At 36.3% G+C, this 13,192-nt stretch overlaps 1 protein-coding gene across 3 annotated transcripts in view; it reads left to right on the forward strand.

Moving 5' to 3' along the window:
• HOOK3 (hook microtubule tethering protein 3) overlaps nucleotides 1-13,192 on the forward strand; it is a 117,186-nt gene that overhangs the window by 88,793 nt on the left and 15,201 nt on the right. For all 3 annotated transcript variants that reach the window (XM_049632460.1, XM_049632462.1, XM_049632461.1), the window contains exons 16-19: nucleotides 4,113-4,200; nucleotides 8,609-8,643; nucleotides 12,016-12,098; nucleotides 12,890-12,990. In XM_049632460.1, coding sequence (XP_049488417.1) covers nucleotides 4,113-4,200; nucleotides 8,609-8,643; nucleotides 12,016-12,098; nucleotides 12,890-12,990 — 307 coding nt within the window. The remainder of the gene's footprint in view (nucleotides 1-4,112; nucleotides 4,201-8,608; nucleotides 8,644-12,015; nucleotides 12,099-12,889; nucleotides 12,991-13,192) is intronic.

Genomic DNA, 13,192 nt, shown 5'->3' on the forward strand with positions numbered 1-13,192 from the left:
TCTGTAACCTATAACAATAATAATATTAATAATAGCAGTTAATGTTTATTAGCTTTTGTCTGTTCCAAACATTGTGCTATTTATTTTAAATATGTAGTCTTATCTTTATTAAAGTTTTATTGGTGAGGGAATTTGGGCTTAGACCCAGGCTGCCTGAATTCAGAGCCTCTATCTAATCCTGCCTGCCTGCGTGCCTTCATTCTTTTCCTTCCTTCCTTCCTTCCTTCCTTCCTTCCTTCTTTACTTCCTCTTTCTCTTTCCCTTCCCTTCCCTTCCCTTCCCCTTCTTCTCCCCCTCCCTTCCTTCCCTTCCTGCCTTTCTTTTTTAAAAGATTTTATTTAAAAAAATAATAAAAATAAAAATAAAAGATTTTATTTTTAAGCAATCTCTATACCCACTCTGGGGCTTGAAGTCACAACCCAAGATCAAGAGCTGCACGCTCCATTGACTGAGCTAGCCAGGCACCCCATCCATACTCTTTCTTGCCAAGTTATCTTTTTCCGTGTTTGCAAAACTTATTTTTTCTTTCTCCTGCAGAGGATTTTTTTCTCTTCAGGATTAGTTCTTACTGAGTTTAATAAGTAAGTAGATGACCTTGTCTCCAACTTAATCTCTTACAAGCGTACAGCATTAGACTAGTACAAAGAAACTTGAGTTCCACTGAATCTTTTAACTTAAACACAATTTGTTCAGCACCGGTACATTGTCTGTCAGAAGGAAAGGTTTGTAGTAAACCTCCAAAGTCCTTTCCAATTAGTTTTCTCAGCAAGTTGGCATTTTAAAAATCTGTAATACCTGCTGACCCTCGCTCAGGGAGCTTTCTCAAAGCATACGTGACCTTGTTCCCTTCCTGCCCAGAGTATATTGTGATTACAAGCTCATCCTCTTTCTGTACGCCCTTGAAAATTATATGTAAGTAGATTTTAATTAATATGATAACTTCTGAAGGGGGAGAAAATAAGTAGAAGCAATTCACACTTATAGAGTGCCTGCTCTGTACAGATACTGCACTAGACACTATATAAGACCTTACTTTTCTAAACAGCACCATGAAGTAGGTATTAGAGTCCTCATTTATCTTGGCTTTTTGAAGTTTGCATTTTTTGAAAAAAGGTGAGCTCATATGTTTACATAGCTTCATGTATGTAAAGTATGTGTGTAAATACTTCATACTTTTGCTTGTTTATTCCCCATTAATGTTTAGGGTATTTGCTTGTCTATTCCCCATTACTGAAAATTTGTGTTGTTTTCAAATACTTCCAAGGAACATCTTGGTAGACTTAATATATATGGCATTTACCAAGGCCTAATAGGCTTACAGTATTTGTTGACTAAATAATTTCAAAAATGGCCAAGATGGGTGGTTGAAATACTCTAATGGTTTGAAATCTATTTCCATATTACTTTCTGAAAAGATTGAACAAAGTTACAGTGTCACTAGTAATGTATTTGTATATCTCCCCATATTGAATATGGATTTTCAAATAATTCCTTCACTATTTAAAAAGCACCTAGGGGTGCCTGCGTGGTTCAATTGATAAAGCATCCAACTCTTGATCTCAGGTCAAGATCTCACAATCTTAGGTTGTGATTGCACAGTTATGGAGCATGGAGCCTGCTTGGGATTCTTTCTCTCCTTCTTGCTCTGCTCCTTCCCCCCCAAAAATAAATAAACTTTAAGAAAATAAATAAAATAAATAAAAAGCACCTAGATTTTCTGTTCCTTGATGTGAAAAACATTAGTTATTATCATAGATTAGATTGAATTTTCAATGTGATTGTCACTAATTATAGAACCTGTAACATTTATGGGAAGAATTTCTTACAGTTTGTTTAGTAAAAAAAAATGCTTATTGAATTTTCTGGCTGTTTAGATTCTAAATGTTCATTGCCCTGTTTTGTCCTTAATTTGAGATAGTCTGGCTTCTACCATTCCACTAAAGTATTCCCTACTAAAATAACCAGTCATCTTGTAAATGGCCAATCCAGTGGGAGCATTCAAAATTTTATCTTTCCTCGTGTCTGTTGTATTCATTGTTGTTGATCATCCTCCCCTTCCTTAAACTTTTTAAAATTTCAGTTAAAATACCTCTCTTATGTTTCTCCTACTTCTCTTCAGGGTGATGTTCCTCTTTCTACCCTCTGGTTGGTGATCTGCCATGGACCATCTTTGTTCCTCTTTTCTACTCTTCTTTACATTCTTTCTAATCGATATTATTTTTGTTCAAGGCTTCTGTTAACTCCAAATGGCTCTCACATCTATCTTTTCAACTCAGATTTCTCTTTGTGCTTCAGATGCAGAGATACAGCTGTTTGACAGATAACTCAAGGTGCTGCATTTTCAACAACTACAAAATACCTTCATTTAGCAACCTGCTTCTCCTATATTCTCCTTCTCAGTAAATGTTTTCCAAAAGCTCAAACCAGAATTCTGAGTGTTATTTTTTAATCCTTGTATTCTTTTGCCTTTTAGATATATTTCATCCTTGTTCCCTCCTCTTTCAGGCATATTTAGTGATAATTGTAGTAGTCTCCTTCCGGTCTTCATGCCTTCACTTTGACCTTTTTAATAACATCTTCCATCCTCAAATCAATGTTATCTTTGTAAACTATTTTTGATTAAGTCTCACCCTCTGGCAATCCTTCAGAGATTCCAAGGAGGAATCCCAAGACCTAGAGAACCAGGCTGGTATACTGAGTGTTGCATCATAATGACCTAGAGGATGTATGAGGTCCAGAGTCAACATTCTTAAAGGCTGAGTTATTCAGCCAGATTTTAGGCCAGATCATAGGATAAGTTCTAAATACACATTTCATGTAAGGCTGTACTCAACAACCTCTCCTCTTCTCTGGTTTCATCTAGCCATTGTTCCCCTCATAGACATGCCATTCTTAAGGAATTTTTTTTATTACCTATTTTAATTTTAACTTTACCTATTTTAATTTTAATTTTAAGTAGGCTCCAGATCTAATGTGGGGCTTAACTCACAACCCTGAGATCAAGAGTCACACACCGTACCAACTGAATGACACCCCCATACTTAAACAATATTGGGGAGGGGGACACCGGGCTGGCTCAGTCAGTTAAGCATCTGACTTTGGCTCAGGTCACGATCATGATCTAATGGTTTGTGAGTTGGAGCCCCACGTCCAGCTCTGTGCTGACAGCTCGGAACCTGGAGCCTACTTTGGATTATGTGTCTCCCTTTCTCATGGCCCCTCCCCCTGCTCGCACTCTGTCTCTCTGTCTCTCTCTCTCAAAAATAAATAAACATTGAAAAAAAATAGAATTTTTTTTTTTTAATTTTAAGTAGGCTCTAGACATGCCATTTTTGAACTCACTGTGCCCCCTCATATTTCTGTGTGCTTTGGACATGATGAATTCTCTGTCTTAAATCCCCTTTCCATCCTTAATCACTTAAGTGTTTTATTTATTGTTCTAGTCTCAGTTCAGTCAAGCCTAATTCCCCCATACAATTAGATTTAATTCTTGCTGCTTTGAGCAATCATTATTCTTTTTTGTACCTCTATGTGATATGTTGAAGTATTTATCTTGTATTTTAACATTTTGCTTCCCCACTAAATTCCTTGAGTACAGGGATCTTTTAACACCATGCTGAGCATGGTGCATGACACATAGTGCGAATAAACATGTATTGAAGTGAATTTCAGATAATTAGATATGCTTAAGTATAGTGGTATAACAAGATATGTCCACTAAAATACCATATTTGAAATCATCATAGAAATTTCAAGTAAGGGGCACCTAGGTGGCTCAGTCATTAAGTGTCTGAGTTTGTCGCTCAGGTCACAGTCTCATGGTTCATGAGTTTGAGCCCTGCATCAGGCTGTCTGCTGTCAGTGTGGAGCCTGCTTTGGATCCTCTGTACCCCTCTCTCTGCCCCTCCCTCACTTATGCACAAACACTCTTTCTCAAAAATAAACTTTTTTTTTTAATTTCAAGTAAAACAAAAAATAATCTGAACAGTGAGCTGCACTACTATCTTAGCTTTGTTTTGCTAATTATACTGTGTCTCTAACCAATATGAAAACCAAGAGAGAAGGTATAAGTAAGTCTGAACTTGACAAATTAATATATGTTTGATTTCTAGGCTGGTGAATCAAAGACTTCTGGAAGTACAGTCACAAGTTGAAGAACTGCAAAAATCTTTACAGGATCAAGGCTCAAAAGCAGAAGATGTAAGTTTTAATGTGTACTGAGCATGGTCCAAAAGTTTCACAATGTTAAGAAAAGCTATAACTTTTATTTTTTTTTTTTTTGATGGTCTCTGTCAAAATAATTTATAATTATATTCGTTATAGAAAAAAAAAAAAAACAACAGTGTTTTCCTTTTACTAATGTTCCTTGTGAAAAGGACCAGACAGTACTTCATTGTCTGTTTTGGAATCCTTCTGCTGGGAATTAGAAGTTTATTTGTAGTTATTAACTAAGGAATTCACTTCGTGGGGTTTTTGTTTGTTTGATTTACAGAGTAGAGAAGCTAGGATTTTTTTTTTTTAAGTTTTTATTTATTTATTCATTTAAGTTGCCTCTACACCCATCGTGGGGCTCAAACTCACGACCCTGAGGTCTAGAGTCACATGCTCTTCCGACTGAGCCAGCCAGGCTCTCTGAGGCTTTGTGTTTTAAATGTACTCCTCTCAGTATTCAGAGTACAAGGTTTTTCCCTCTGGTCAACAACAACAAAAATGCTGTACAAATTTAGTATGTTCAAATAGAAATTTTTATGTATAATTGATATTTTTAAAAATAGTGTTATTCCTAGAAATAACCACCTCTGGATTTCTGAATCCCTCTTACTATCCCCAGCACTGCCCCACTCAATATAAGTTCACTGACCTTCTTTTTATATTCTCTTATGCAGAGTACTGCATGTCTGTCATAGCCTTGCCTGCTTGAATGGCACGCTCACACTAGAATATTGTAAATGCATTAAGCCAGGAACTAGATGGACTTTCGTCTTCTCATGCTCACTGTCTATCACAGTGCTTCTGTAGCACATAATAGTCAGTCTCTGATGAAAGTGCAAATAAATCAAATTTTCCAAATCTTTTACATTTAATAAGCAGTATACAGTAGAATTACAACAATAAAGTATTCAAAAATAGTTTAATCTTTGCTTCAGTCGGTTGGTTCTTTTTTATTATTGCTGGTATAATTTGCTATAAACTCTGGCCTTTGAGTATAAACCTACACAGTTGCTTCCATTGGTAGTCTTTTTGGAGAATGTCAGAACTATAGATCTATCATTTCTTTCCGGGCATAAAAACAAAAGGAACCAAAAAAGGGGTATTAAACCAGTATATTACTCAAAACCTCCAAATATTAGATGCCTAAAGCTCATTATTGACCTAATTTTAGGAGTTTCATAAACATGTATCTGTCTTGTATTGACAGGATCCTCTAAGATCGGTGGTTTAATTTATCCTTTAATTAATGTGTTGATAGTCTTTCTTAGATCCCAGATTGATTCCTAGTTCCTAAAATTGTGACCAACATCCAACCTACCTTATTCCCTTATTAAAATAGAACTAGTTTGAAATGTCATAAACATACTTGATTAAACATACTTTTAATCCAGAATGCTAAACCAGGAAGAGGTGAAGCAAAACCACCATTAGTGTATTAAAGTATTAGGAAGCCCAGCTAAGTTCTTAGAGATGAACCAAAGTGATTTCTTCAGTGAAATCACTGGGTCCCTTAAACTGAGGTAACTGTAGACTTAGTTTTGGTCTCTAAAACTTTGAGGAGACTTTTTGTTGATTTGTTATGGTAGAAAGGGGAAGGGCATGTGGTACATAGGAAGTAAGAGTGGCAGAACATCAGTATCAGCTCTACTTTAGTGTTATAGCGATAGCCATTGTACAGGCTTGATTCTCTTACTCATATTAGAGACACAGAGGGAATTTATTCTGTAAAAAATAATTTTGTGTAGCCTGATTTAGATATCACTGTGGTAATCAAATCTAATTGAATATGCTCTGTGCCATCACTTTAAGAGAACATATTTCAGAAGTGAGATCCTGGCCCTAAAAGTACTATTTGCATAAGGTAGTCCATTTATTTGACTGCCCAGATTCTAAATGTCTTGCTCTAAATTCTTAGATATTTCCTCAGAGTTCCTATTCCAATAGAAACTTTCTCTGATATGCCTCAAAATGGTGTGGAGAAAGTATGTGGTTCTTTCCCCCAGCAAATGTTTGATGCTTTCCTCTTCTCTTTCACTACCTTACGGCATTGCGTCTCCAGAGTATGTAGTATGTAGGACAACCTGCCCGGTGGAACTGGTCCTCTCTGGAGAACATTATAATTCCTGCCTATTTCTGTTATCAAAAGCACAGTCCTTTCATGTGACCTTAAGTCAGAGTAGGATGGTTTACACATTTTTATTATTATTTTTATGTCATTTATTTTTAGCATGGAAGCAGAAAAACATTGTTATATCCAGTCATATGGATAATTTGAGCTAGCCACATTGTATAAAACTCCAGAGAACGAGACAGGATGAGGACACCATAGAAGAAAGAAAACTGTACATTTTTGAAAAAAAAATGCATAACTTTTACTTCTATTCATGAATTACTAAATCGTTCCTTCTATTGGCTGCTGTGTTTGCTTCATACTAATATGTCCTCTCTGTCTCTTGGCATGGTTTCTGCTCAAAAGGCTATTGTAAGTATGGCTTCCTATTCATTTCTATATATTGAGCAACTTTTTGATTTATGTACATTCTCTTCCATCACAGTTGATGGTATTAAATTCTTAAGTGATACAAATTTTATGGAAAATGAATATACCAATATTATTGCCTTATAGGTTTATGCCCTTTACACTTAAGATATTTAAGAGGATATTGAAAACAAGTCAAACCAAAAAACCTCTGCTCTTATTTTTTTACCATCCCGCTTCTGTTCTACCCCCTTTTATAAATTACATTGAAGCTATTTTCCTATGGCAAATAGTAACTGGCCTCCTGCCACTACTTTAATAGTAACAGTCTTTAGTGGAGAAGTACTGGAGCATCGAAAACATGAAAGTAAAGACCATGTATAAACTTTGGAGTCTGGCCGACCTGGGTGTTAATTTTGGGTCTGCCACTTGAAATCACTGAATGCTCCCCAGTCTTACCTCCCTCACCTATAAGATGGGGCTAATATTGCTCACATTGTGAGATTAACATGAGACTGCATGCGACAGTCTGTACACAGTACACAGTACACACTGTACACAGTGTCTGGTATATTAACCGTTCATGAGGTAATTACTGTGTATTATCTCAGTTAAAACTAATTTTGCTAGATTCCAGTCAAAATACAAATGCAAAGTTGTAGTTAAAGTATTTAGAAAATATGTTCACTTTACTCTCTGTACTAAAGAAGGAACAAGCAATAATTGAAAGTTAATAGGTTATTCCCTTTTTTTTATATTTTGGGAGAAGCACTGATAGAGGACCTTATAGTCCACTGATCTTGCTCTAGTTAATATACTGAGCAAAGAAGTGAATTTGATAAATTCCAGAGCTGTGTTACAATGGACTTGAATGAATAATTATAGTAATCGTTATTAAATAAGGTGACTGAAAATCAAAGAACTTAATGTGAGGCTTTTTCGCCCCTCACTGCTGCTATTGACTGATTGGACAGTTTGTTTTATTAACTGGGTTTGGCTGAATTTATCTCAAAATGGAATGTTTGATAGAATTCATTAATAATATGTGCCCTACAAGTATAATGAAACCTAGTGGTCCTATGTAGAATGCCATTATTTTTTGTTTTTAGGTCAATTCTGATCTGCTTTTTAGGAGAATTTTTAAAAAATACTCAGCCAAAGCCGTGTTCTTCAGTCCATTAAATTTTGTGCATATGCCATCCTTCACATTCCCATACCATCACATAAATTATTTGTGTGCATATTCAGAAATCTCGGAGTGAGTCAGTATTTATGGAAGTTAATCCCAGTATCTATCATGATACAAGGAAATAATACAGTAGATAAAGAATATGTTAGGGAAAAATCTGTTATTGTTTTTTTTTTAATGTTTATTTATTTTTGAAAGAGAGAGAGAGAGAGAATGCATGTACGCAAGCAAGGAAGAGGCAGAGAAAGAGGGAGACAGAGGATCCAAAGTAGGCTCTACACTGACAGCAGAGAGCCCCATATGGGGCTTGAACTCATGAACCATGAGATCATGACCTTAGCCAAAGTCAGATATTTAACCGACTGAGCCACATGCCCTGGGAAAAAATCTATTAGAGTTACTAGAGTTCTAGCTACCTGCCTATTGACTCCAAGAATATTAGGTCTATATATAAATGGTCTTCTCAGTCATTTCCTCCTGACCCTCATGACTATAGAGATTTCAGATATGCAGTTCCTGGGTATTTTATACCAATTACTATCAATCAGGGGCTGCTCTCTCTCTCTAACCAAAAAGAAATAGACCTGGGTACATTGTGTGTTTTGAGCTCTTTGACAAGAGAACTTACTGCGAATTTATTCAGAGTTGGTTACTACTGTACTCTTTATTTAAAAAAAATAATTTATTAGTTAAAATTTTAAATAAACTTCTTTATTTTCCATTTTCAGTCAGTTCTTCTAAAAAAGAAGCTTGAAGAACATCTGTAAGTATAAAAGCTGTTGCGTCTCATTATCCTATTTTCTAGTGAAATAGAAGTATTTTGTTAGATGGTTACGGAGTGTCTAGGCCATGGCACAGGTGGCCCCTGAAGATAAGGGAAATTATAAGACATGTTAATAGTGTCTAAAGGGTCATCTCAACCCAAGGTCCTTAAATCAAAGCAATTACTGCTTTAGAACTGTTTTCTCAAATAAGATTCCTGGGTTTTACATCTTTGTGATAGTATTTATAACTAACTATAGTGAGGAGTTTGAGACAGTCTAGATCAGGAGGCAGAAACCTTTTTCTGTAAAGGGCCAGAGAGCTTTTGCAAGCCATGGTCTGTGCCACAACTACTTAGCTCTGTAATCTGAAAGCAGCCATAGACTGATTATAAACTGATGTTGTGACTATTCCAATAAAACTTTATACCAAAACAGGCAGCAGGCTGAATTTGGCCCACAGACTGTAGTTTGCCAGCCCTAGAGTATAGCCAGCTGAATCTTTCTTTTGAAGTAAAGTTTTAAAGTAGTACAAAGCTATCCGTAGCAGATTTGCAAACATATCCTTCAATTGCAAATACATCTGAAAATGACTTTTTAATCTAAAGATGAAATAAATTTTTTTCAAAAATTTTTTGTTTATTTATTTATTTTGAGAGAGAGCCAGCGAGCAGGGGAGGGACGGAGAGAGAGGAAGAGAGAGAATCCCAAGCAGGCTCTGCACTGTCAGTGCAGAGCACGATGTGGGGCTTGAACTCACAAACCGTGAGATCATAACCTGAGCGGCAATGAAGAATTGGAAGTGTAACCATCTGAGCCACCCAGGCACCTCCAATTTTTTTTTAACATGAGAAAAGTGAGATAATCCTAGCAATGGACACTTGCTGGCAAGTCTAACAATGGGCAGATTCTTAATGTACTAGTAGACAGAAAATGGTACCTTCTAGCCATTGTGAGGTTACCTAGAGCCTGAATTCTGTCCTTTTCTTATTCCCATTTCTTTATTGCAAAAAAAGTGGAGCGCCTGTTGTTTCATAAAACTGACCATTGTTCTGTGTTCATTTACATGGTAAATATCTTCATCTAAAAGAATCTATTAGTGATAATGAGGCCTATGTTAGTTTCCTGTGGCTGCCACAACAAATTACTACAGCCTGGGTGGCTAAAAAAAGCAGAAATTTATCCTCTACCAATTCTTAAGACTAGAAGTCTAAAATCAAGGAAGTGATTCCTTCTGGAGGTTCTAAGAGAAAATCTGTTCCATACCCCTCTTCATAATGGCTGCTAGCAGTCCTTTGTGTTCCCTGGCATATAGACACATCATTCTATCTCCGTCTTCACATGGCATTCTTCTCTCTGTTTTATCTTCACATGGCCTTCTAATAAGGACATCAGTCATTGGATTTAGGGCCCACCCTGATTCATTATGACCTCATCTTAACTAATTATATCTGCAAAGATGGTATTTTCAAATGATGTTACATTCACAGGTACTGGGAGTTAAGACTTCACTATATCTTTTTTGGGAGATACAATTCATTCCACAACAGGGTCCGTAGACATTTCAAATGGTCATTCTCATGCACATTTATACCTGCAGTGGAGGCTGATTGACACATACCAAGTTGGTAAAATTTAAAAGTCCGACATACTAAGAATTGCCAAAGCTGTTCGGTAGTTCTAATTCACTGATGGTAGGACTATACATTGATTTACTTAGTAAACTGAACATGCACCTATCCTGTGACCCATCAGTTCTGCTCCCTGTATAAGCCCTAGATTCCTAGAAATGCTGTTACCATCTATCAGGAGACATGTAGAACAACGTAAGAAAGGACGTTGTAATCATAGAAAAGTAGAAACAATACAAATGCCACCAATTGTAAAATGATAGATAGAATGAAGTATATTCAAACAATGTGGTAAAATATGTAACTTAGGGCCAACACACCAACATACATGAATCTTGAGAGCACAGTGTTAAAGATGGAAGTCACAAGACCAATACATACAGTATAATGTATAAAGTAAAATCAGGCAAAATTCAACAGTATATTGTTCAGGAATGCACACAAAGTCTTACACAAAAATCAGGAGAAAGGTGAAAATTCTGGGCTTGGGTTCCCTAAGGTTCTGTGATAATTTGTCTCATAACCTGTTGCTTTACTAGGTTACATTTTCTTATTCTTTAAACTATATATTATTTATCTAGATATATCACGTTCTCAAAGAATTTGTTTAAAAAATACTAATTTATTGAAGTATTATACGTAGGAAAAAACAGGAATAGACTTAACATAGTGCTGTTTTCTTCTTAGCTTTTTTTTCCTGTATTTTCCAATTTGTGCAGCCTTTTTTCCCCTCTCATAAAGTGCCAGAATTATGCATATTATATAACTACCAGGAAGAAACTTTCTGTTCACTTTTTACTTTTGTTTTGGAATATAACTTACATAAAGTACACAACTTCTAAGTTCCTAAGTCTAGAGCTTGATGAGTGTTTTCCTACAATATAAAGGTAACCCAAATCAACATGTAGAATACTTCCAGCAACTCCCCGGACTCTTCGTTTTCCCATCTAATTGATTCCATCCGCAAACTAGCCACTATGCTGCTCTCTTATCACCTTTCATTAGTTTTGACACTTTCTGAACTTCATATAAAAGGAATCCTACAGGGGCTCCTGGGTGGCTCAGTTGGTTAAGCATCCAACTTTGGCTCAGGTCATGATCTTGTGGTTCACAAATTTGAGCCCTGCTTCGGGCTCTGTGCTGACAGCTCAGAGCCTGGAGTCTGCTTCAGATTCTGTGTCTCCCTCTCTCTCTCTCTGCCCCTCTCCGTCTCTCTCTCTGTCTCTCTCTCTCAAAAATAAACATTAAAAAAAAAGGATCCTACAGCATTACCCTTTGTATCTGACTTACTATGGTCACCATTATTCTGTGGAATCTATCCTGGTGGGTGCATGTATCATTAATTCTTTTTTATTGGAGGATTGTGCTCTTTCTGTTAATTTTTATTTTTAGAGCTTTACTTTTTAGAATAAGATTTTGCATTGTAAAACCTCTGTAAAGTTTTAAATTAATTTTTATAATATCCTTACTCCTAGAAGATGAATATCACTAAATTCTTTATACCTTGTTGTGCATGTTTCTGTAAAAGAAATGATAACTTTCAAAGTCTGAGATTTTTGTCTCTATTTTTTTTGCCTATTTTGTGTGTGTGTTTTAATTCATGTTGGATTACGCTTTTTATCCTTGTTTCATAGCACTTGTGTGCTATGCAAGTGTATCCCAAGAATAAAGAACTTAAATCTTTCAAGTGGAGAAAAACACGAACCAGTAGTAGGTGACAATGTGTTATATATTTTGTTCCAGGGAGAAGCTGCATGAAGCCAATAATGAATTGCAGAAGAAGAGAGCCATTATTGAAGATCTTGAGCCACGATTTAATAACAGCTGTGAGTTTTTCCTAATTAGCATAGTTGTTTTTAATTGAAGTATAGTTGACATATTGCCAATTAGCATAGTTTTAAATTGGTTAGCCAGGCATTACCCTAGTAATAAGTTTATATAAAATTCTTTCAGGGGCGCCTGGGTGGCTCAGTCGGTTGAGCGTCCGACTTCAGCTCAGGTCACGATCTCACGGCCCGTGAGTTCGAGCCCCGCGTTGGGCTCTGGGCTGATGGCTCGGAGCCTGGAGCCTGCTTCTGATTCTGTGTCTCCCTTTCTCTCTGCCCCTCCCCCGTTCATGCTCTGTCTCTCTCTGTCCCAAAAATAAATAAACGTTAAAAAAAAAAAAAAAAAAATTCTTTCAGAAATAGGTCCTGTTACATATCCTAGCAATTAAAAAATTTGTCTTATTTACAGAGTATATAATCATCTTCAGAGTATTTCTGATTATACTTTTGATTTTTTTCTTAACTATGGATGCTAATGAATATTTTATGAAATTAGCTATTTTCATAGTAAAGTTGCATGTAAGTCAGCCAGATTTTGACTGCTTTTGGTATTTACACATGTAGGTAGCCTATTAATTCCTTTGTGTGGAGCAGGACACAGACTTTTTTCCCCACTGTGGTAAAATCTACATCACATAAAAAAGACCAATTTAACTTTTCTTAATTATATAGTTCAGTGACATTAAGTACATTCACATTGTTGTGCAACCAATATTTCCAGAACTTTTTCATCCTCCCAAACTGAAACTTTGTGCCCATTAAACACTAACTCCCCCCCCTCTCATCTGTAGCCTTAAAAATTGAAGAACTGCAAGAAGCTTTACGAAAGAAAGAAGAGGAAATGAAACAAATGGAAGAACGATATAAAAAATACTTAGAGAAAGCCAAAAGTGTAAGTATGAGTTTCTGGGCATCTCACTCCACTTTCTTCTTCTTTTTTTTTAAGTGTTTATTCTTTCCTTATTTTCTTACTGTTTATTTTTGAGAGAGAGACAGAGTGTGACTGGTGGAAGGGCAGAGAGAGACAGGGAGGCACAGAATTCCAAGCAGGCTCCAGGCTCCAGGCTCCAGGCTCCAGGCTCCAGGCTCCAGGC

This window comes from Panthera uncia, chromosome B1, assembly GCF_023721935.1.
Source record: "Panthera uncia isolate 11264 chromosome B1, Puncia_PCG_1.0, whole genome shotgun sequence".
Classification (NCBI taxonomy): Eukaryota; Metazoa; Chordata; class Mammalia; order Carnivora; family Felidae; genus Panthera; species Panthera uncia.